General features: G+C 38.3%; 1 protein-coding gene, 1 long non-coding RNA gene and 1 other non-coding gene across 6 annotated transcripts in view; 2 read left to right on the top strand and 1 right to left on the bottom strand.

Annotated features, from left to right (window-relative positions):
* Nucleotides 1–26,567, bottom strand: part of CDK8 (cyclin dependent kinase 8) — a 71,956-nt gene that overhangs the window by 44,038 nt on the left and 1,351 nt on the right. For all 3 annotated transcript variants that reach the window (XM_020903005.2, XM_020903006.2, XM_070471702.1), the window contains exon 2: nt 4,309–4,384. In XM_020903005.2, the coding sequence (XP_020758664.1) occupies nt 4,309–4,384 (76 nt within the window). The remainder of the gene's footprint in view (nt 1–4,308; nt 4,385–26,567) is intronic.
* LOC110143400 (uncharacterized) lies at nt 13–25,440 on the top strand. Of its 2 annotated transcripts, none has more exons than XR_011489097.1 (4): nt 13–140; nt 21,616–23,079; nt 23,247–23,307; nt 24,815–25,440. It is a non-coding gene; the product is annotated as an uncharacterized lncRNA (long non-coding RNA). The 2 variants fall into 2 exon arrangements; XR_002315571.2 differs by having other exon boundaries at nt 24,867–25,439.
* LOC139036410 (U6 spliceosomal RNA) lies at nt 4,112–4,218 on the top strand. The gene has a single exon (XR_011489202.1). It is a non-coding gene; the product is annotated as a U6 spliceosomal RNA (small nuclear RNA).

Genomic DNA, 26,567 nt, shown 5'->3' with positions numbered 1-26,567 from the left:
AATTCTCCAGGCCAGAATACTGGAGTGGGTAGCCGTTCCCTTCTCTAGGGGATCTTCCCAAGCCAGGGATTGAACCCAGGTCTCCTGCATTGCACACGGATTCTTTACCAATGGAGCCATCAGGGAAGTCCAAAGCCAAGGTAAGAGCCCAGGTAATCTGGGTAGGGTCTTAACCACTCTCTGTAACCCTGTGAGGTGGTGAGCTAAGAGAGGAACAAGGAGGATGGTAGTGGGGGAAGAAACTAGTAATCAACAATAAACTATCCAGAAAGCCTCACATATTTAAAAATTAAACCATATATTTCTAAATAACCCATGAATAAAAGAAAAAACTCACAAAGAAAATGGAAATTGTACTAAGTGATGATAATAATACAACGTGACAAAATTTGTCAAGAGAAAAATGCAGGAAAAACATAGCTTAGGGGCAAATTTATAGTCTTAATTGCCTATATTAGAAAAGAATAGTTTAAAAAAGAAAAATCAATGACCTAATGGTCCACCTTAAGAAGATAAGCAGGCCAAAAGTAAGTAGAAGAAATAATAAAAGTTTAAGAGCAAAAATCAATGACACAGAGAACACAGATTACCAAGTCCACAATGAAACAGGGACACGACTCTAGAAGCTACATTTATGAAAGATAGTAAGAGAGTATTCTTAACTTTGTGCCAGTAAATTCAATAACTTAAAATGAAAAAATTACATAAAAAACACAACTTAAACACAAAATACTAAATGTGAAGATATATGGTTTGTGAATTCTGTCAAGCATCTGAGGAAAAATAACTGCCAACTGCACGGAAACTATCAGAATACAGAGGATGAAGAAAGGCTGCCTGACCTGTTCCGTGAGGACAGCACTTCAATACTGAAGACAAAGGCATTACAAGAATGATAATCATAGACTAACATTCTTCAGAAGACCTAAAACTCCTTAACAGCACACTAGTAAATCAAATCAATGATATAAATAATCAAGCAGGGATTATTTCAAAACTGCAAAATTGGGTAAGTATTAGGAAAGTAATCAATGTAGTCAACCAATATAACAGTAAGAGAAGAACTATACAGTCATTTCAGGACATGCAGAAAAAAGCATTTGACAAAATTCACTACCATTTACAAAAAAAAAGAAAGAAGTGAACTTCCTAAAGCTTGACTAATGATATCTATAAAAAGCCTACAGCTAGCATTTAACTTGATGGTGAAACACTGAAAACACTTTCCCCCAAGACTGGGAACAAGTAGTAAGATGCTGGCTCTCACCACTATCCAACATCTTCTGAGAGGTTCTAGCCAATGCAATAGGAAAGCAAAAAAATAAACGCATACAGACAGAAAAGTAAAACTATTCCTATTTATAGATGACATAATTATTTACGTAGGAAATTCCAAGGTATCACCAAACCTACCAGTGAATTTAGAAATAAAATTTATATAATATATAGCATTTTAGGGCTTTCTCTGTGGCTCGGTGGTAAAAAACCCGCCTGCTAATGCAGGAGACATGGGTTTGATCCCTGGTCTGGGAAGACCCCATATATCACAGAGTAATTAAACTTGTGCACCACAACTACTGAAGCCTGTGTGCCCTAGAGCCTGTGCTCCGCAACAACAGAAGCCATTGAATTAAGAAGCCCACACACCGCAACCAGAGAAAAGTCCATGCGGCAACGAAGACTCAGCACAACCAAAAATAAATAAATAAAGTTATATGAAAAAAAAAAAAAAAAGGACAAAGGAAATACTCAAAAAAAATATAGGTAAGTAAGTGGGTAAATCAGGTAAATCTAAATAAATCTGATTTTAAAAAACGTATTAAAAAAAACCATTCTAAGTACAGAAGCAAAGTAGAAGAAAATATTTTAAAATAATACATATATAGTACAGAAAACATAAAATCCTTAGGAATGAATTTAACAACTATGTAAAACTTCCACACTAAAAAACTATAAAACATTATTGACAGAAATTTTGCAAAAACCTTAAAAATGGAAAATATACCTTCTTAAGATTCATGGCTTGGAAGTTTCAGTATTATTAAGATATCAGTTCTCCCTGAACTGATGTAAACCATAATCTCAGCAGGCATTTTTTAGAAATAAAAATGACTAGCCAGTTCAACAATGTATATGCTAATTCAGAGAACCTAAAATAGCCCAAACAATCCTGAATCCAAAGAATAAAGCTGGTGGCATTATACCACCTCACTTCAAGTCTTGATGTGTGTGATGCAGAGTGATCTGGAATCAGCCATGGAGAGACAAAGAGATCAATGGAACAGAATAGAGCCCAGAAATAGTCCAACACTTACAGTCATTTCATTTTTTACAAATATGCCAAAGGAATTCAATGGAAAAGAGTCTTTTCAAAAAATGATGCTACAATTGTACATTTACATGGAGAGAGGGGAGGAGACATTCAAGCATTACATCAGACTACAAATAGAAATAAAGTGAACAGATCACAGACTTACAATAAAAGCTAAAATTGCAAGGCTTTAGAAGAAAACAAAGGGAAATATCTTCACAATCAGCAAACAGATGAAGATTTCTTCAGCCAGACACAGAAAACAAGTCATAAAAGAAAAAACTAGCAAATGAGACGTCATCAAAATTAAAAATTTCTGCTCACCTTAGGTATAAGAACCAAGATCAAGTACAATAAAAATAAGGAGTATTCCTTATTGTGCTTAACTGCATTTACAATTATCAACCCAGATAAAAAGCTAAGAATGTTTCTGAAATGAATGGAGAGTTGTTTTAAAAACTTTTTGTTGGAGAATAATAAAGACAGAGGAAAGCACATGAATGCTAAGTGCACAGCTCAATGAGTTTTCACACGTGAAACCCACATGACCAGACCCAGGGCAAAATCAAGAAACGGAACATCACTAGCATCCTGAAAGCCCGCTTGTCTGTCCTTCTGCTCCCTCTCTGCCCCTCCGAAGGTCATCACTATCCAGATGCCCAACATCACTCACCATACTGCAATGGATTTTAATCCTTTACAACTGACCAGAACACAGAGAACAGCAGAAGCTGCAGAACTGACAGTTAATGAACAGATATCTTACCTCAAGATTCAAGGGTATGAGAATTTTATCAATGAAATGAAACAGTTTTCATTACAGCATACCTTTGGTTAAGAACGCCCTCCATCTCACTCCTATTCCTCCCTTGTGGGGGTAATACTTACATGGCCTCCAAAATCTGAAACCCTCCTCGATTCTCTCCTGCTGCTGCTAAGTCACTTCAGTCGTGTCTGACCCTGTGCGACCCCACAGATGGCAGCCCACCAGGCTCCCCCATCCCTGGGATTCTCAAGGCAAGAACACTTCCTCAATTCGCTAGTTATGTATATATACCCTTTTCCCAGTCACTTCTATCATAGTGTCTGTTACACTGTTCCTATAAGAGTTATGAGTCTACTTCCTCATCAGTGTGTAAACACTTAAGGCCAGGGTTCTTGACTTTTCTAAGTTTCTATACTTTTACTTGGTCTAGTTGCTGTCAATATGATACAAAATAATTGACTATTGGTTGAAAACCCAATGGTATAGAAGCTGTTAAATTGAGTAAAATTATTTAAATTAATACCTCCAGGCCGTAACAGCCTATATCTGTAGAAAGAGGGCTGAAAGCAATAAAAGTAAAGACTATTATAATACATATTTTAGAATATTCTGACTAGAGACTGAAAAGATAAGTCTGGACCCATAGTTTCCCAATAGTAAAAACTGAAGTAAAATCTCACTTTAAATGTATGAATAATTATTTGGTAATGCATTAACATGAAGAATATTTTCCTTCGGAATCAAAATGAGATTTTAATTACCATATAGCAAGGATATGCTTCCAAAAAGGGGGGTATATAATTTTACATATGCAAATGGACAGTAACAATGAAAATCAAATAATCCCATTTTAAGTTCATAAGTAATGGCAATAATTTCATCTTATTAAAATAGAAACATGAATTTTATATGAATTAACATATAATAAATACTTCTATTACACACAATGAAAAAAGAATAACTGGGCCTTTATCTATTTAGTGACATTTTTTGGAAAATATAAATTTAAATAGTTGATATGAAAAATACTTCTCGTGCTCACTTCGGCAGCACATATACTAAAATCGGAACGATACAGAGAAGATTAGCATGGCCCCTATGCAAGGATGACATGAAAAATACTTCTCAACTGTCAGTTAATGTGTTTGTGACAAATACAATTCAGAGACCTATATAATTGACATGCATAAGTCAGTTGATAATAATGATGATAAAAAAGAGCTTCACTTACTGCTATTTCTCTACATGCCGACATAGAGATCCCGGTTCCTTCTATCTGTTTTAAAGCATAGTCTTTATCATCTTTCCTGTGAAAACAAAGTGATTTTAATATATAAATCTAAATATACATGCATTTTAATATATATAAAGAAATACGAATCACATACACTTTGACACTCTTCATATATAATCACATAATTTCACATGGGAAAAACTTTTTAGATAATCCAGCACAATCACATTATTTGATGAAGAAAGTTATATTAAACCAAATAAAAAGACCTGTCCAAGGCTCTATGTTTATTTGCACAGAAGAGAAAGAAGATTCCAAAATGAAGCTCCTGACTGCCAACAAGTAACGTTCTTTCTGCTCTAATACGTATACGCTTCCCTGTGTGTGTGTGTGTGTACACATGTGTGCACATGTATGCACATGTACACAACGCATATAAAGTAAAACTTGCTTTCTTAAAACCCACTCAGATATTAAGGGGTCAAAAAAGTTAAGAAATGAATGCATCTCTCATAAAGTACAAAATGATTATGATTTAGAACATGTTATAGTTCATATCCCCAAATACCTTCAAAAAGATTCACTCAGCTTGTGTTTGCTGAGTACTCACTGTCTCCAGAACTGGGGATTGACTGGGGTTCCACCTCCATGGTGGAGCTTTAGTGAGAGGTAACTAACAGACCCACCACAGGATATGTGCCAAGGCACAACCCGCAGAGGTGACCCAAAAGTCACACTGTGGAGACCCAAGCCAAGTCTCCTCAGAGGAAATCCCAACTAACCAAGGCCTGAAAGACGGTCCTCAGACCTTCTGGACTTGGGTGTCACTGAAGACCCTGAAGAGGTTCTATCAGTATTAACCCTCTTAGAATTTAAAAATAGGAACTGTTAAAAACACAGCCTACAAAAGCACATACCCACTAGCCACCAGAGCAACGGCATCATCACCTGACACGTCACCTTTAAGAAAAAGCCACTGTACACTCATGAGAATCAGAGTGAAGAAAGGCAAAGAATATAGCACTATTATGAAAATAGTGTTGACCCTGCAGATCCTCTGAAAGGATTTTGGGGACACCTAGGGCTTCCCAGATCACACTCTGAGAACTGTGCTGTGTATGTGTGTTAAGAGGGAAACACAGTGTGCCGTTATCACCTGAAGGGAGGGAAAAGCATTTGAAAAATAGTCACATTAAATAACTGAAGATGAAGCTGGGGATACAATTAGGAGCCAGATCATACAAGTCTTTTTATTCCAAGAACAAGAGGACACACTCCATTCAGGATTTTTAAACAGGAGAATAGCAATCCTCCTTTGGGGAAAGCATCTTTGCCTACCTTTTTTGAATGCCAGGGAGGTGTGTGTGTTGGCGGGGGGGGGGTAAGGACAGGAGGCTGAGAGATCAGTTAAGTCAACAGTGTCAGAATGACTCAGGTGAGAGGTGATGCTGGCTGCTGCACAAGAGACAGCTGGAGCCACCTGAGGCAGCACCGCAGCCCACAAGATAGAATCCTGGGGGTGAGAAAGGAGGAGTCGTCACAGATGATTACTCCTGCCTCAGGGAACAGGCTAACAGCATCATTCACAGGAGGTCAGAGGGAACAGGATGATGAGCGCTCCGCTGTGTGCAGGCTGAGTCTGATGCCTGTGAGACATCTACGTGGGAGTGGCAAGCTGAACAGACCCGTCCAAAGAGAAAGCTGAAGATATTAGAGTATACACACCATCATCCAAGTCAGAAGGGCACATGAGGGGAGATCAGAGACTAGGAATGGCAAGAAAAAGAATTTCAGAAAAGGGCAGAATAGTAAACAGTACCCAAAGATGCAAAGAAGCCTAGTAAGGCGAGGACTGAGCAGTGTCCACTGAATTTAGCAATGATGAAGTCACCGAGGGATGCTGGACTAGGCAAAAATAGCTGCAGTGACGCAGCAGCAGAGTCTACACTGCAGAAGGCTGAGCAATGACTTGGGCATTAAGTCAACTGAGACGTAGGTGATTCTTTGAAGGTGATAAAATAAAGCAGCAGCTGGAGTAGTACACAAGATTAAACATTTTTTAAGATGTAAGAGACTTGAGTATGTTAAGTACTGAGAGGAAGAGCCCAGAGAAAAGGAAACAAGAGGGGAAAACAAGAAAAGCAGACACTGAAATGCTGGGAGTGCGGGGGGGGGGGGGGGGGACGGGGGACGGACACGGGACGGACGGACTAGACTGCAAGCAAGATTCAAATGCTTCTCCATCATATCACTAACAGGAAGACCAAGGAGGATACAGGTGCAGAGGGGTGGGTTCAGAGGCAAAAGCCAGGGAGTTCTCATTCTGATGGCTTTCATATTTTTCTGATGTTGGAAATGAGGTCAAATACTAAAAGCAAGGGCAGGGTGATAGAGCTGGAGTTCTGAAAAGACTGAAGGTTTGACTGAACAAAAGGGTAACTCCTTAGAAAATCAATTAATTTTATTTAACACTTTATTATTTTAAGTTATTAAGTTTGCTTGACTTTATCTTTGCTTATATAACATATTTACACCTTACTTTTAGTTGCAAAAACAAATCTCAATGACACTAGTTTTCTGAAGAGATTTGTTTTATGACAATCAGATCTACAAGTACTTTCCAGCAAAGCACACATTATATTAAAAATACACTAAGAATATCTGTACTTAATGTTCATCAAGTCTGAATGATGTCTGAAAACTTAAAGGGGACATTAAAGAGAGTGACACAAAACCAAAATGAAATTGGGATCAGAATAAATCCACCAGGGATTAGATAGTTCATGTGCAAGGTACTAATTTAAACAGATGGTCAACCCAGGAGTGTAACAGGTTGTTATATCTACTGCTGAGGATGACTTCCTAAACCAGAGCCCTCTATGGAGAGAATGAGCAGTGGGGAAGGAAAAAACCCAAAGACTAACTCATTTACCCCCTTAACAACCACCTCTGGACTTTATCTTCTTTAAAAACCGCCTTGTGAAAATTCCTTCAAAATGAACTAAAAAAATTTGAATCTGCAATCAGTTCTCTCCCTCACCCCAAGTAGTTACATGTTTTATCTTTTAAAAAAGTTATCAAAAATAAAGGTAAATGGGAGAATACTTTAAAAAAAAAAACCTTAAAAGATGTGTAATTATCAAAAAGGCAACCACCTCTCAAAACTCACCTAATTACCGTCATAATATAACGGTACTTGGTGATGTGTGGAGCACACTTCTTTAACCACAAAGGCACACTAGAGAGAAAAGAGCCACAATGCAGTCATAGCAGTCAGACTATCAATAAAAACTGCAGTACAGGGCTCTATACAAAGTGCCGTAAGCACAGGGGATGTTCAGCTATACCTTGAAGGGTTGAAGGAAAGCTCCTACAAGAGTATGCTTAAGCAGAAGGTCTTAAGACTAAAGAAGCTTGTCAGGAAAGGAAAGAGGGGTTGGGGAAAGAAATGACCAATTACATGAGACACCCCAGGAAGGGGGAACAGCATGAACAAAAATACTGAGTACAGGCAGGGTCTGGCTGCTCGGAGAAGAGCAAAGATGAGCAGCAGCTGCGTAAAGTCATGCAAACACACGGCCAGCCCTGAGATCCACCTGCTTGCAGAGGAGGGGTTGGAGTAGGACTTTTACGTCAGCTGCCTCCAAAGGATGCAGAGTATGTGTGCCTCACCTCAAGGAGTGTACAAAACAAACGAGGATGACAAGAGTACATTATTTACATTTAAAGATATGCAAACAAAGCTAGAGAAAGTGTGTCATGTGACATGACATGACATGACGAGGGTTACAGCCATGATGAACACTTGCCTTTAACAGATGGGGGTGTGGGGGTAAGTTAATGGCTGCAAAGGAGTGCTTACAAAAATGAGTAGTGTTTTGGTAAAACAGTACTGAACACATATCAAACTTGACTCACCTCCTACAGCCTACTAAGACTATGGAAAAGGCACAAACTTGTAAAGAAGAAAAATGGGAGAGAAGATGGCATAGAAATATGGAAACTAGAACAAAAGTGGACAAACAGTAACAGATGACAAGGATCCAAAAAAACTGAAGAAGCTGATAGAAAGCTGAGCACCAACTGGATTTTCGGAGTCAAATCCTCAAAGCTGAGACCTGAGAGGACAAGATCCCTCTGGAAGCAGAACTGGCTAGGCAGAAGATAAACTGAGGAGAGAGCCTAAGAAACAACAGTCAAACACAGAGAAATGTGAAAGAAAAACAGAGAAATCAGAGAACCAGTCCAGGGAATCCAAATAATTAGGAGTTTCAGAAAAAAAGGAACACAAAAGAGAGGCAGAAAACTTACAAAGTAATTCAAGAAAACTCCAGCAACTGAAGGACAGGATTTGTAACACTGCAAGGGTTCAATGAGTTCCCATCAGGAATGAAAGCCCACCCACATCAAGACACAACATTTAGGTATTTCAGAAAAGTGGAGACAAGTGGCAGATTTTACAAGCATCCAGTGAAGATGGGTAATGGGCCACCTAAAAAGGATCAATGTTATTCAGCCGCGAGAAAGAAGGAAATCCTGCCACTTGTGATAACTCGGATCACGTGTGGATCTTGAAGACACTATGCTAGGTGAGACAAATCAGACAGGGAGTATCACTTACATGTGCAGTCTCCTGTAAATAGAGAAAGCAGAAGAGTGGTTACCAGGGGCTCAGGGACTGGGCAAGTATTGTTTAAGGATAAAACTTACAACCCGAAGATAAAAAAAAATCCTGGAGATCTATGCACAGCACAGTATACTATAAACTTCAAAGTTGCTAAGAGACTATATCTTAATTATTTCCAACACAAAAAAAGAAATTATGTGATGTAATAATTCTAGTTAACGTAATAATTTTCCAGAGCTGTTCAACCTTATCACTGATGTAAACAATGATCTTCCCTTTCCAGATACTTAACCAGCTCTACATGCTCTCAGATTAGGTATCTGGCTATTTCTGAAGCAACATTAGGGAAAGACTGCACTTGAGCTCCCATGGAAATGGCCTTGCCATGTTCTGCAGTAAAACTCCTTGGATCCACAGCTCTCAATAACAATGACAGACCACTTCCTTAAGTTACTGGAAGACTGTCCAGCTAGACACCCAAATTGAGGATTCCTAAGAATCATCCAGAAGACAATCTCAGAATGAGAAACTTCTACCCAAGACCTCTGGATCAAGTGGCCTGAGAGAGAGAGCTTCCACACTCAGGAATTTCAGAACAAAATCTAAATAGTTAGAACCAAAGACTGTCAGGCTTTAATCTGCATGCTCTCTTTTTCAGTTCTTTCCCATCCTCTCTGCTGCTTTAAACTTCTGAATTGTTAACAGACACTTGTTTCTAACAATGATACCCATAATATTGCTCTTTGCACCCCGAGTCACTCCTTGCATGAGTCTTATTCCTGGCTACAATTTGCTCAGAAGTTCACTAAAATTTGCAAACAGGCCAACTGTTGAAATTGTAGCCATTCTTTTGGGTGCAAGTCAGCTCACTCTAGTTCTTGGGCACTCAAGTACTAAGCAATTCTTTCAAATACCCAACTAAAAACATTAAACAAGACAAACAGCCCCTATGATGTCAAACCTAGGATAGTTTGTCTATGCCAAAACCACACTTGGGACCTTGGTGCTTGGATTACAAATGGTTAATAATCTCTCAGCATTTGCCAGTGTGCTAGAGCTCAAATGTCATCTCCAGAGTCATCTAGTACACAGCCACTTTTACTTCAGAGGGCTCAATAACTAACCTTACAACAAAAAGTATTCATAAAATACTGACTTCAGTTAACAGTAGCTGAGGCTCTCCAAACAGTCTCCTGGTCAGCAGAATCCCAGCAGAGAGAGCTGGATTTCATAGATCAATGTCCACCAGGGCTGAATCTGGCCAAAAATAAGGCCTGAGAAAGTGAAAATAAACCCCACTGATAATCAAACTCTGATATCCCTCAGAAATTAGTGGCAAGGTCAGTAGAAAACACAAGCAGGGAATGGAGTTTTGCCCACGGCTACAGCAGAATGGCAAAAGGACTAAAAGGGCCCTTTTCTGAGCGATGACTGCTCTGACTGATGAGGACCCAGCTCTGCTTCACTCCTGCTTTGAGCAGAATACTGAAGTACCCAATTACCAAACGCCCCACCCCACGACAGGATCCAGCCCACAGCTGGTCTCCTCCTCAGTTCTTCCTCAGAATCATTCCATCCACACTCACCTAGGAAGACCCCCCTGCTCTGGGAGCCAGGTGTGCGCCCGCCCGTGCTGCAGCAGACCAATAAACTCTAGTACTGGTGCATTCCTGCGGCCTGTATCATACAGGATACCCAATTATCTTACACAAAGTTACAATGCATTAAAGCAAACTGGAACAACAGTCCCTTTCATTTAAATCAGGTCAGCTCTCAGAGAACACATTCTAGCTAGCCATGCTACATTTTGCTTAAAATTCCTTTTCAGGTTAACATGTTGGCTCTTTCAGTCATTCTGACAAATGAAATCTGCAACTTTTTGGTTAATTAATTAGTTTATTTAAAAGATTATTAGAACTACTAACCCTTGATTTGGGGGGGCGTTCCTGTGCTTGGCACTGTTACAGTTCCTAAGATATACCAGTGAACAAGACAGACCCAATAGGAGTTACTTCCACGTTTCTCGGCAGCTCCAGATGCCAAGCTCCAGGAAGTTACAAAGATTCTTGTAAACTCAGCTATGAATCTCTCTCCTCTGCATTATCGTGAGGGATTCAAGCTCAGTTTGTTAGCTCTCATACTTCAAATGCATCTTTATCTTGTTTGGAAAAAAAACTACGTAAAGTTTAAAAAGTATTTCTAAGCTTGGAGACTAGAAAGAAACTCCTGGTCCTTTCTGTCTGCTTAGTTACAAGATTACAGTAAAAGGATCAGATACCACTAAATGTATACTTGGAGTATAACACATGAATTTTGTGAGAGAGTGTGTGTGTGTGAATATTTTTTAAATGTTCAGGTGTATTCACATGCCTGATGTGACGCTACTTTTAAGAAGAAAATCTTTGGGGCCAAGCAGAAATAAATGGGCAGATATGCAAAACAGCAGGAAAGACCAGTCATTAGGGAGGAAGGATTACACACTAATCTCTCTTTTCAGTGTTGCTCATTTCTTCTAGCTCGAATATTAAGGAGAGAAAGAATGCTTATAAATTACCAGTGCCAAAATACAGTTCTTGAAGTCAAGATGCCATGATTATAACTTTATTCTTCACAGAGCTGTGTTCAAAAAAATGACACTGGGAAGACGATTTAAGAAACATGGGTTGGTTGTTTACTTTGATGGAAACCCCCACATTTAGTGATATCTGACCACATTACTGTAAATATATTTAAAATGCATATGTAAATACATGCACATATATATACATGTACACCTACACAAATAAAAACTTTCACATACATGAGATAAATAGACACATATACATCCCAAAATACATGTGTCTACGTATATGCAGAGGAAGAGGAAGAAGAAAATAATTTTTTAGTGTTGTTAAGTTACTGACTGGCCATAGTACTGTTTTAACTTAAACAGCTATGAGAATAATTATACAGGTGCTTCATGAAGAAAAAATGCACCGTGGTTATTATATAGTTTACATAGCTATGACAGATTATCCTTTATATGGCAAGTGTTGTTCAATAATGACTCAAGCTGTTGTTACATATTCTATGAACAACCAAGAAAACAGGTGATACCTTAAAAACAAAAGACTACTTGAACTTTCAAGATTTGTAGCATTCACAGATCTACAACCTTTTAATTATGCAAAATTAAAATATAGTGAAGAGGTAAAAAAAATTTAACTGTGTGTAAAAACTATGATTTAACAAGTTAACATTCTGAGTGGTTGGAAATCAAGAGAAAAGGCACAATCAACTTCAGGAAAGGAGGAGGGCTATCATCAAAAAATCCACAAACAAAAAATGCTGGAGAGGGTGTGGAGAAAAGGGAGCCCTCTGCACTGTTGGTGGGAATGTAAGTTGGTATAGCCACAACGGAGAAGAGCAAGGAAGTTCCCCCAAAATTAAAAATAGAGTTACCATATGAGTTAGCAATCTTACTCCTGGGCATATACCTGGAGAAAATAATAATTCAAAAAGATACATGCACCCCAATGTTCACTGCAGCACTGTTTAGCCGGGACACAGAAGCAACCTAAATGTTCACCAACAGATAAATGGATAAAGAAGATACAGTACACATATACAATGGAATACTACTCAGCCATGAAAAGGAACAAACTTGGGTCATCTATAGTGATATGGATGAACCTATATTCTGTCACACAGAGTGAAGTAAGTCAAAAGAGAAAAACAAATATTGTATATTAATGCATATATACAGAATCTAGAAAAACAGTTCTGATGAACCTATAGGGCAGGAATAGAGGTGCAGATGTAGAAAACAGACTTGTGGACACAAAGCGGAAAGGAGAGGGTGGGATGGATTGAAAGTAGCATTAACATATATATACTATAATGTGTACAATAGGTAGAGGGAAGCAGCTTCATACCACAGGGAGCTCAGCTCAATGCTCTGTGATGACCTAGAGGGTGGGAAGGGTGGCGAGATGGAGGCTCGAGAGGGAGGGGATATGTGTATACACATAGCTGATTCACCCTGCTGTACAGTAAAAATGAATACAACATCGTAAAGCAATTATATTCCAATTAAAAAATAAAGTATATGGGACGATATGCATAGTTCATGTATGTGTGAACACTACATCATTCTATTTATTTATTTAAAATCTTCACCACACCAAGTGGCATGTGATTGATCTCAGTTCCCCAACCAGAGATTAATCCCTCAGCCTCCGCAGCAGAAGCATGGAGTTTTAACCACTTCCCATCATGGAAGTCCCAAAAAGGAAACAAGTATCCTCAACTTTTTACATCCAAAGGGTCCTAGAAACAACACCCCTGACCTTCCACTCTGCCCAGGGCTGACTATACTTCAAATCTATCCCTTCAATTTCCAAGTTGAAAGACCCAAATCCTTTCAGTTTATATACTTGGTGCTCTTCTCCCAATCATTTTATCACATTTGCCTTTCTCCAGAGCTACTCTAGTTCTTGTCTTCCTACCACATGATGATGCTTGTCAAAAGCAAAAAGGTCTCATGATTTTGTACAGTGGTAGGATTACATTTTCCACTTTGTTTTCAACACACGGTCTAATGATACAGTGAACAGAGTAGTCCGCCCTTACCAGCATTTTCAGTTACTCGTGGTCAACCACAGTCTGAAAATATTAAACGGAAAACAAACAATTCTTAAGTTTTAAACTGCATGCTGTCCTGAGCAGCATGATGAAATCTTGCGTCTCGCCAAGGATGAGGATCACTTCTCTGTCCAGTGTACCATGCTGTGTACATTTAGTATATGAGAGAACACAGGAAATACGCTACTGTCCAAGGTTTCGGGCATCTGCCAGGAAGCTTGGAGTGTATCCCATCTGGATAAGGAGGGGACTACTGTTTCATCTGCTCAACTCCTCAACACATGTGTTTTTCTAGAGATAACTACCCCTGCAATTCTCTGGAACCCACTCACACACTTTCAACAAGAACAAGTGTATTGGTACAACCAGATCCTATCAATAAGCACCATTTACTGAGCTGGGCATCAACACTGCACTGAGTTAGAGCAATGACAAATGTCTCAACCTATAGAATGGGTCATCTGGTCACCTGAAATCAATAAATATTTACGGTACTTACTATCTACCCTGTACTGGCAAATACAGGCAAGTCTCTTATAGCATGAGTTTTTGCAACACAACATGGTTATAACATCACCAATTAATTAGGGGAGAAAAGTCTCTACACAAAGGCGTTATTACGATGCAAACTGGAATCAGCACAGAGTAAACAGGAAAAATAATAGTTGCATGCAAAGAATACGCACACACAGATGCATTGTTTGGCTGTCTGGGTGTTCTTCTGGAATGAAATTGTTTTGTTTACCCAAGCATTCTTTTATTCTTTTACCACTGGCAATGGTAGCAGTACTACCAGCAAGACTGCTCAATCAGGGACAAAGGTTGGGGAACCTCAACCTTCTGAGTAGACTAAATGGTAAAGAAGCAAAGTTTATTTCTGTCCTGTTTAGTCAACAGATGTATTCCTCTTAGAATACAAATATAAAAATAGTTATATCACAGCCAAGTCCAACAAAAGCCCTCTAGCACCCATACCCCAGTGAAAGAGCTGTTTTTATAAGAGATTTTTTGTAAGAGATTTCTCAGAAACACAACCATGACATCATAGGCAGAAGCATTGTAAGTTACTATCTGCAAAAAGACATATTTAGGAAAACTGCCTACTAATAAACATCACAAATTCTTCCTGAAAAATACAAATTAGCATAATTGGGCACTGGAGAAATAGTGGAACCACAAACAATAGAACCAGTGAGATTAATTTAATAAATACATTAAAATATATATAATTTACATAGCCCTATGAGAGCCTGAAAACTTTCTTTACATGCTTTATCATATACTATACAAAGGATCTCTGTGGGATGAATCTGTTTTTATAGACAAGAAATCCACAGTGCTCAGAAAGATTAAATGAATTGATCCAGCTGGTATACTGCATGTCAATCTCATATCTAATACTGCTATGCGAATAAAAATTAGTTAAGTGTTCTCACCCATAAGGATAGCTATATTAAAAAAAAAAAAAGGTTGGGGTGGGAAGAAAGTGTTAACAAAGATGTAGAGAAACTGGAACCCTTGTGGGTTGCTAGTGGGAATGTAAAATGGTGTGGCCACTGAGGACACAGTCTGGTGGTTACTCACAAGGCCAGCATACACATACCATATGATCCACAAATTCCACTCCTAAGTGTATATCCAAATTCCACATTTGTATGTATATCCTAGGCACATGTATATCCAAGGAACTGAAAGAAGGGACTCAGATGCACACCAATGTTTATAGCTGCCTTACTCATAATAACCAAAAAGTGGAAACAACCCAACTATCCAACAACTGATGAATGACAGACAAAATGTGATACATGCTAAATCATGGATGGGCCTTAAAAACATTACATTAAGTGAAAGAAGCCAGTCACAAAAAACCACATATTGTATGATTTCATTTCAATGAAATGTCCAGAACAGGCAAATCCAGACAGAAAGCAGATTAGCGGTTGCCTAAGGCTGGAGGGTTGGAGGGTAAGTGGAACAACTGCTAATGGGTGCAGGGTTTCTTTTGGGGGGATGAAAATATTCTAAATTAGACTGTGGTGACAACCACACAACTCTGTGAATATATTAAGAACAGTGAACTGTACACTTTAAACAGGTGAGCTGGATGGTATGCGAATTATACCTCAATAAAGCTATTAGAAAGCTTTATAAATGTATAACTTCTTGATAGGTTTCACTAATATTTTCTGCATGAAGACAACTAGTATTGAATTTCTCAACTTAATACACTGCAACTAACTCAAAAGTACTTTTTAAAACACTTAAAAATGAGTCACTATTTTAACAAATGTTATCTTACATTCCAAAACATTTCAGGGATAATCATAGTACAGAATTTCACCAAGGAAAAACGTAATTGTGCTGCATTGATTTGAAAATCAGCAAGCTTACTTAAATTTGGTGAGTTCAGTTTTACAAAATGCAATGGAAATAGAGCAAATGCTACATGATCCAAGTCAAATAAAGGTTAAAAAGTGGTAAGGTTGATTAGTATTTCTGGCTAGCATTGAAAACTTCAAGCATTTAAAGTTAACACCAGGTTGAATCACCTTTCAGAACTGAATGGTTCCATCCCTTCAAAAAAAAAAAGTGCAGAAGAGCAACAGGTGAAGTAGAAGATGTGTATGCTACTCTGACAGGCTTCTTTATGTTTTTCACGTATGCACGTCCAAGCACACGTCAAGGCTCTGAGGAGGTTAGCTAGTCTTGGCTAAAAACAGGACAACAGTAACTTTCGGTTCCAGGGTATCTGGTTTAAACTCTCAAGAAGTGCGGGACGCATCTGTACTAAAATAGGTTTTCAGATAAAAAGACGAAATGTTTGCATACTTTTTCAGCTTCTTATCTGTCTATAAGAAGTACTTTCCAACTTCTGTTGAGCAGATATTATGTACATGAAGAACACGTTTAGCTGAACTTAAGACTTAAAAAAATCTCTTCCAAATTCATAAAACACATCATAACTATCTTACAATCAGCTGCCTGCCTACCGACATAAACAATTACCACTGCTGAACACACAAAGTTAAGCAATTCCACTGGCAACAGAAGAGGTTCATGCTTTCTGTCCACAGAGGCAAGCCCAGAGGGGAATACGACTGAGACAGGGGACAAGGAACAAGGTCAAAGTCAAAATCAGTACAGAACAGGAAAAAAGCAAGCCAAAAGGGGAGAAAAGGAAAAGACTGGGTCAGTGCTGGTCAGGGAGTGAAAAGATGACCGAAGTCAAGCAACAGGAAACAGAGAGAAAGATCATTTGAGCAACAGAGGAGTACACGCAGTCAGGGCTGAACAGGTGGCTGGAGGGAGACACTACATCAAGAGCTCCAGGCACATGGGACAGGAACAGAGGTCAGCAGCAGTGTTCAGCTGGAACAGAGAAATCTCATGAATGTGAACATAAAATAACATGTGAACTTCATAATGACTGTAATTTTAAATGTCCACAAGTCTTAATTTCTTTATCACAACAAGTAATCTAAAATACCTAGGACTATGCAGGCAAAAAAAACATACAGCAAAGTTTCCAAAAGAACAATCGAAACAATTCTGACTCTACAATGCATTTAACCCTCATGATTCAAACATGTTATTATTGTATTTATTCCCATTTCTTCCTTCCACATTAAGTTTTGTTTTGGGAGTTTGGATGAGAGTGTAATTGGCGCAAACTTTCTTGAGGACATAAGACTGGATCTCAGAAGAGCCTGAAGCCCAGGCCTGTTAAAGAGATACTCCTGGGAAACTGACCTGCACTGCAGCAGTCTACCAGTGACGTGCTGGGGTCATGTATCACCTGTGCTTGGCACGCTGCTCAGTCTCTAAAACAGCTGAGAGAAGCCAGGAGGGAGCTTCCCTTGCTTCATGCACACTTCGCTCCTTGACAGTGGTATCCTCCACAGCAAACCTCCCCATGGGGAAGGCTCTGGGGACCTGGGCAGTTCTATCTCCACCCGAGAGAATGCTGTATGCAAAGACTGATATAAAGGACATTTACTGCAGTACTGTTTAAGAGCATTAAAAAACAAAGAAAAGAAAACAATCTAAACGTCTTCAATTGGATCTGTGTCTCACTAATACAGTATGTTCATAAAACAGAATGACAAGCTGCTGAAGTGAACTGCATTATTATGGCTGTGTGCATACTCAATCGCTCAGTCACAACCAACTCTGTGCGACCCCATGGACTGTAGCCATCTTCAGAACATAAAAACTGAGAAAAGCAAGGAACAAAACATACGTATACGCCATCAAAGAATTTGTGTTTAAAGATGACGACATACAGACCTTTCTAATTCCTACATGTAACCCAGCAGCCACTGATAAACGTGACTTCATAAAAATAAGAGTTACACGTAAAAAATAATACCATAAACTAAGTCCACAAGCTGGACTGCATACACAAGAAACACATCTAAGTGGACAGCTCTGCAAGAAGAAATGGGTGACTGGAGGAGAAAGAGATGAGAGGACTTAAGTTTTCACTTCCTCAGTATACTTACATTTTTTACATACGCATGTATTATCTGCTTAAAATGAATGAAATATTAAATTTTAAAGTCGACCCAGGCATACACCTGCTTCCACTTGCACATACACAGGAGGCTGACAACGACTGTCCCTAAAGAGGGGGACTGCAGTTTTCCCGCATAGCCTTACATTCTGCTGGATTATTTATCCTGAGCTTATTAATTTTATAATCTAATCTTATAACAGAAATATACCTGTTGAAAAAATACAATCTTTGACCCTAAAATTCCACTGCAAGAACTCGATACTATATTGAAGAACGGTAGTCATATTTTCTAGGAGCTTCTTTGCTCACTACAATGGCCAAAATTTAGAGACTACTTAAATTTCATCTATCACTAGAGAACTGGTTAACTGGATACATATTTACATATAAATCTGTGTGTATATCAAAATAATGTGATGCCCGCAATAATTAAAACTAAGGATTTAGAGCTATACTCACAGGCATGGAAAGATGCATAATATTCTCGAGTGAAAAAATGTAAGGTTATAGGAGATTTCATTCATTGTTTTCTCCACCACAGCCCTATCCCACTTACTACAAGTAACTGTTTACTTGCTTGTGCCCCTCAAAGTCTTTAAGTTCCCTGAAGACTTACAACTGTGGCCTGTCCACTGCTGAATCACCCATACCTGGCACAGAACCTGGAACCTGGCATATTACAGACATCCAGTGAATAGCTACCAAATAAACTATAAATACACAAATTTGCCTCCCCCCCATTACAGCTAAAGAGAAACTATAATGGAATGTCAAATATTTAAATGATTTAATTTTACATTGAAAAGAACCTTCAATGTTAAGTCAGCAGCAGAAAACAAATATAAGTACTCCTTACTGTGTGCTTAACACTTTCTTGGGAACTGTGTATAAATTGAAATTTTTTTGCAAACTGAGTCCCAGGATAAGTTTGTTAGGATAGATCCCTTACTTAAAGGACTTCTTTCATAAAGTGAAAAAACTCCAAACAAATGTATTTATCCTATATGAGCTTAAAATTTTCATGAGATTTATTGGCTTTCCTTAAAACAGGCCACATAAAAATAATTTTCAATACCTAACTCCTCTTTTCACCAAAATAATGACTTGTTTAATATAAACTATGATACCACTGTTTGACAAGTTTGGGTTTTTTTTTTAATCCCTTAGTTCTCTAGACAACCTATAAAATTCAGGTGTATCGAAACACTCACAGCAGGCATCATGATGTGAGGAACTCCTTTCCTTAGGATGACTGTTTACTAGAACTCATGGGTTATAATAAAGTTATACATTTTAAAGAGCTTGTCTGGAAAGATGAGTAACTTGAGTTACCTTGAGCAGCTGTTAAACTACATAATTTATTCACATAACAAAAGAAAATTTCAAATATGAAACAATCACAGAGCTTAAATAAAATTAAATGCCAACTTTGGTTAAGAGACTAATTATATTTTCCTTAAGTTTAAAAATAAAGGTTTGATCCCCATTTAAACTGATGCATTGGCAAAGTATACTTTAGAAAATACTTTATTTTTTGTAGTGGCTCAATTTTTCAAATACCTTTTTTCAATTAACAAAGCTTGCATCTGGCCTTTGGTTTTGTTCACGTCTGTTCCTGGTATCAATTTAGCCAGCCCGTCAAACTTAGCTTCTGTGGGTATTTTCACAAGACACTACTTTTTTATTTCAAAATTTGCTCAAGTTTTTAAGTTTAGCAATTTTAAAAGGAAAATTTTCAGATATCAATTTTAGGTACACCAAAAATAAAAAAATATTAAAATACCTCTCAACATTTGGCAATATGCCAGGAAGTAAGGGGAACACAATTACTGCCCTAGAGGAAATTTATAATATCTAACCCATGAACATTCACCAGAAAGACCCAAAGGACATATAAACAGTAATCACATACACACTGAAGTAGTTACAGAATATATCTATGAAAAGCTAACTATGTGTTGTGTGGTGATGAGTGAAGAGAGGATTATTGGAGCTGTACTTTAAGAAAAAGTAGTTAGGATTTCTGAAGCGATATGTCAGAACTGATTTCAGCTGAGGGAAAAAAATGCCCAGCAACAGGTGCTGCCTGAGAATAAGTTCAGAAGGGCAGTCTGATTTAATGGACGAGGAGCAGTTGCATGAATCTGAATTTCAGAATCACTATGATATAGACGAGTGTGTCAACAATGTCCTGGGAATAAGGTGTCCTGGAAATTAAGGTGTCCGGGTCTTGCGGACAAAGGACAAATCCTGGTTCTAAACCAAAGTCAAGGTAGAGAGACTCAAAGTGATTCTCAGCTGCTTTCAAACATTTGGCAGTTTCTCAAAAAGCTAAACAGTTACCATATGACTCTGGGTATATGCCTAAGAGAACCCAAAACAGGTTATCTACACAATAATTTGCACTTGAAGTTTCACAGCAGCATTATTCAAAACAGCCAAGCAGCAGAAACAATCCAGATGTCCACCAAGTAATAAACGGATACACAAAATGTGGACTATCCATACAAGGCAATAGTTTTCAACCATAAAAAGGAATGAAATACTGATACATGCACAACACAGATGAATACTGCAAACACTACGCTAAGTAAAAGACACAAATGGCCACATACTGTGTGCTTTCATTTACATGGAATGTTCAGAATAGGCAAATCCATGGAGAAAGGAAGTAGGTGAGTGGTTGCCAGGGCCTGGGAATAAATAAGGGGAACTGTGGAGCGACTACTAACTGAGGTGGAGTTCCTTGACAGGAGAAAAATGTTCTGGCATAGATAGCAGTGATAATGGCACAGCTCTGTGAACAGACTAAAAGCCAGTTTGCACACTTTGAAAGGGTGAATTTTATGGTGTGTGATATATCTGTTTTAAAAAGGGGATTCTCAGCATTTGTTCTGCAATACCACACCTGAACGACATGACATAACTCTATCAGTAACAGTAGCTTACTACAGCAGGGGCTGGATTTGTGACTTTGACAATCACTACCCTAAAGAATCTTGAGAAAATTATACTAAAGGGTCTTTAAGTACTGAGATCAAAATAACGAGTGAAAGTCACTTTTCAGTGACAAAAGAACTGCCTTGGGGTGACAAGAGATATTTAAAGACAAAACATATCACAGTAGTTTCAAAGAGATGGCCAAGGCCTACTTAAGCTGCTGTGAAGGAAAGGATATACAAACACTCTGAAGGAGCTAAGGACAGTAGGATTTCCATTCTCTAGCAGCAGCTAAGAACAGAAAAAGCATTTAAAAAATAAACAAAAAAAAAAACACCCAGACAACGGGGATTCATTCAACAATGTAAGACATGACAAGAAAAATGACACTAGCCACAGGGGAAAAAATATATATTTATCAACACTGATTTGGCATATACAGTTCCCTTACATGTGGTTATTTCAAGTATTTGTAAATCATAATTCTGGACACAGTTGCCAAGAGGACAAATTTTTGAAAAAGCAGTTAAGTTTGCAAATGACCGACAATAACTTATAATAATATATCATTATTTCTGTTTTCCTGGCTGATGTTCAGTATGCTGGAAGCCCCGTCCCTACCACCTCTTCACACCACCGAGAGTCCCAGCTAGAGGAATTTCTCCTCCGAACTGCTACCAACACCATCTCAGCAGCTAGAAAATTCTGGTTCCCTACTCCTAACAGAAGTGAGGCCAAAGGAAGATCACTACTATTGGGAGTCATAAGCCAAAGGCTGTCCTGCCGTGGCAGTTCACATGTGAGAGCTACTCCTAAACCAGACGCCTGGACTTCAGCGGCAGCTTGTGCTCTGATGCACCAATGTTCTTGTGGTGGCAAACTGCCTCAGAGACAATTAAGGTGCTCCGTGTGCATGCGTGCTTAGGTGCTCAGTCATGTCCGACTCTTTGCAACCTCATGGACTGTAGCCCGCCAGGCCCCTCTGTCCATGGGGTTTTCTTCATGCATGAATACTGGTGTGGGTGGCCATCTTCCCAAGCCAGGAGGGGTTATTTACCACTGTGCCACCTCCGTGCTGATAAAGTTATCCCTGTGCTGAATCGGGGGCCTCATCAGGTTCAGTGCAGACAAGGGAACATCTGCAGCGCATGTGTGGAGCACTACGCACGCAGCAGGAGCTTGAAGACGCTGGCAACAGACAGGTATAGGGAGGGAAGGCATGGGAAGAAAGAATCCAAACCCACAACCTGTGCTGGGGTCTGTAAGAGCACAACAGAAAGCACTCTTGTCGTCCTCTTGAAATGTCCTTTCTGAGGAGACCTTCCCTTTCCTTTCATGGTCAACAGAGTGCTGCCCTCTGTGAGGGGCTTCCCTGAAAGCAGAGAAGCTGGGAGCTCCATGTCTGTGTCCCAAGAGCACCTGGTATTGATTATTATAGTGCTTATTAAATTACTACAGCTTATTTACATGTTTGTTTCCTCAGCAGGTATCTTCTCAAATAATGGAGTATTCTATTTATCTTTGCACTGTCAATACCTTGGACAGTGCTTGGCAGATAGAAGGATCCAGTAAATATTTGCTGAATGAATGAGGGGATGGACTTCTTTCAATGTTAGAAGAAACTGTAAAACAATCAAACAAATCCAAAATGAATTAATTTGCCAGTCTTGCTACTAAAAAACTCGGATCTAAGAATGACACCTCAGAGTGGCCTAACCTGTGGATCTGAATTCACTGAGTATCTAAAACAGGTAAGTTCAACAACCAGCAGGTAAGAAATGCAGTGAATGTTCTGCCTGTCCCTTTCCATCACAGGTTTTAAATGTAACAAGGAATATTCCTTACCGGACATGCAAAATCCCCAGTAACAGGGATTATTACATGCTGGATTTGCCACATCTGACATCTAAAGAAATACTTAAATCAAAATTCAAGCTAGACACTGGGTTCAGCGATATTCAGAAGAAAACTATCAGAATCCCTCAGGGGAAGACAGGGTTTCAACCAAGCTCTGATCACAGTGAAGGAATTAAAGCCGACTCGCAGCGTCAGTGCAGATCAGGTGAGTCTCTCATGCTAGCCACCAAATGAGTGATGCACAATAGTGGGGGAGCCACACGAACCTGGCACCTGCACAGGTAAACGGAGGGGATGCTATGGTGGGATAAAAGACATGTTAGGTGTGGGAGCTGATAAGTCTTTGGAAGTTACCTGTCTTCTCATTGGCAGTTGATGAGAATCAACGTTAAAGCGTGAGAACAAGAAACACGGAAGTATATTACTGCCTAAGGTAAAATTTTTGTCTTAGTAGTTGTTTACCTGATCTTGCAAAAGTATTTTCTAGTCATGATTTTTACTTCTTCAAGTTACAGTACTAGGAAATCCCAAAAAATTATCAACTGAAACCCTGTAATCTTATAAATAAAGAAACAAAGGTCTACCAGGACAAATGACTCGCCCAGGGTCACACTGGTGATCAGAGGCAGAGTCTGAACTCACACTCAATTCTCCAGTCTCCCCAACTTAACAGTTCATCCTAATACACACACACACACAATAAACAGAAACACCCACATAGTTATATACTTACTTTTGCAGCACTAGAAAAAACTAAGATTCTTCAGAAACATACTAACAAAGTATAAGTTAACTAAAAAGACTAGCCCAGGAATAAGGCACTCATGTTTTCTGAATGACTCCCAAATCCCCATGACTATGCTTATATTTATCTTAATACAAAGCATGATGGTTAAGAGCATGGGTCTGGAGTAAGAGACTGCTTGTAACCCCCCAATTCCAGCTCTGATATTTAATTAGTCATGTAAACATGGACAAATTTGTTTCCCCTTTTAAACCTCCGTTTCCTCAACTGTAAAACTGAAAAAACACAACTGACTGGTGTGGTACCTATGAGGATTCAACAGATGATGGCTGTCAAGGCTTTGTCCAGGTCTTAAGATTCACTCAGTAATTTAGCTATTACTGTTACTATTTTGGCCTACTAATCTCTGTGCTGTCTACAAAAGTGCCCCAACAAATGCTTTCTGTGTATTTCCCTCCTCTCTTCTACCTCTCTCTCTCTCTCTCTCTCTCTCTCTCTCTCTCTCACACACACACACACACACACACACACACTCCCCCAATTATCCAACCCCCAAATCCCAAGCCCAGATTTTTGTTCTTTTGAACACAGAGTACAGAAGACTAAGAACCCTATTCAAGAAATTCTTTTTGCTTTCCTTTTTTGGAGATCAAACTCTTATCTCAAATTAATTTTTAAATTCTACAATGCCCAGTGCCAATAATGAGAACTTAGAATTTAAACACACAAATTGTTTTCTGGTTCTCACACTTTTCTATTCCTTTGAACAAGACAAGTTTGGTTGCCTAAATTCTGCAAAAAGGAAAAGCAATTGACTCAGAAAGAAAATGAATCCCCTTGCTTTCCACTGACTACCCTTTTGGTGTTAAGGCACAAAGGATGCTCTCAATCTCATTTATGGTGACAGTGAGAGCAAATTATTCCCAAGATTTATTGTACATTTATGTTTTAACTCTACTAGAACCTGAAATTAACAGAATTATAAAAGGTCCCTTTTCCCTGCATGTAATCATGCTTCAAAAGACTCCCCTTTCCCCACATTTCTTAAAATGCCTTGGTATACTTCGTATACTGGCAGGAGAGTGTTACTACTTCTTAAAATCAAAGATCTGACCAAGTTGTTTATTTCCTAAAACAATAATTTAAGAAGCTAACTCCTCTCATATAAATTGCTTTACTAATTAATCATGTCTAGGATGCTCGCTGGACAACAGTAAAGATACATTTACATACGTTCATTTTAATAGCCAAATGACAAAGGGGACACAAGAGATGAGATGGCATCACCAACTGGATGGACATGAGTTTGAGCAAACTCCGGGAGATAGTGAAAGACAGTAAAGCCTGGTGTGCTGCAGTCCATGGCGTCTAAAAGTTGGACACAACTGAGTGACTGAAATGAACTGACATCAAAACAAAATTTATTTCATTTTATTTAAATCTGAGTGCTCTCTTTGAAGGTGTTACTGTCTAGGATCCTAGAGTTCTCTGAAATCTCAGCTGCAGAATATATAATTTCATTTGAAAATAAATCAATACTAGAACCAAATTATCTGATCATCTTTTTATAAAAGATTAAATAGCCACAAATTTTATTTTACCTGGACTAAAATGCATTAAATTACATTTCACTGACATAAGATCAAAAAAGCTTCATAAATATAATACTGCATTTTACCAGAGTGAGGTTATAAGAAGCCAAACCGAAAAATATTCCCTTTGGAACACATAAACTGTTGAAAGTAATTTTAAAACTCTCTTGACATTTGATCCATTTTTTAAAAAAGTTTTTCCTATGAACAAAATCATTAATGGCTACTGAAAAACAAGCCCAAGGAATTATAAACAAAAAGTTAATGTTTCCAAATGCAATGCTACCTGGCTATCATTAATAAAGAAATGTTCATATACCTACATCCATCTATTTTTAAATTGTACATATTAAATTTAAATCTCCTAAAGTTATTCTTAGCCTAAATGAAAACTTGACCAGAAGACATAAAATGTGGTCAAAAGTACCTCCTGCCAGTAGACAACACTACAGTTTTTAATAAAATGTTCAAAGTTAATAAAATTTAGATGTCTTATTAAAATAGTAACTTATGAAAATAGAACTTTTTTTCAGAGAGATCAAAAAGAATTTAAGGTCACCAGAATTTTACAGAACAGATGACAGACTGGTCAAATGTACTCCAATGTCTAACCTCATGGGATCGGGCATTTTATGAATATGCCCCAAATTACATAATACTGGGGGACAGGGAGAGAGTATAAGGCTCTTAAAAACATTGTATAGGAAGTTAACAAGGATAATTTTTTAAATATGTACTTTATTACAGAGTAATACTTCAATGAGAAACATAATTAAACAAGAGTCAGCAGTATCTCCAGACAGTGATTTCTCAAATGTCACCCAACTATCCATTCCACTAAAAAGTACTTTTGAATACATGCAGCACCTACAGGATCAAGTCTTCAGCTCCCTATCTTTGCAGATACCAGTACTGCTTTGCTGCTGCATACAAGCACTGAAACTTACATTCCAAACTAATTAGAATTACTATCTTCTTCCTTAGAGTCCATTTTAAGGTATTTTAGAAAGATACCCCAGTAAATCTAAGAAAAATATTGAATACATAGCTCCTTCCTTTTCCAATATTGAGAATACTGAAGTATTTATAAATATGGCTTCCCCCCAACCCAGGTAACTTCAGCTTTATGAATGGTTTCATTTTTTTAAGCACTAATACCGTTCTGAACATATCCTCCCATCTAATCTGTTGAAAAAAGCAATTATTTTAAACGTTAAACTGCAGCTTAACCAAACTAAGAGTGATGTTCAAGTAAACCTACTTTGTTTATAATAAAATCTAAAGATTATATAAGCTTTGACGTCCTTTCCAGCCTTTTCCTATAGTGTCAAAGGTGAGAAAGACAACATCCGTTTT

Source organism: Odocoileus virginianus, chromosome 8, assembly GCF_023699985.2.
Source record: "Odocoileus virginianus isolate 20LAN1187 ecotype Illinois chromosome 8, Ovbor_1.2, whole genome shotgun sequence".
Lineage (NCBI taxonomy): Eukaryota > Metazoa > Chordata > Mammalia > Artiodactyla > Cervidae > Odocoileus > Odocoileus virginianus.
This window is presented reverse-complemented; position numbering and strand designations above follow the sequence as displayed.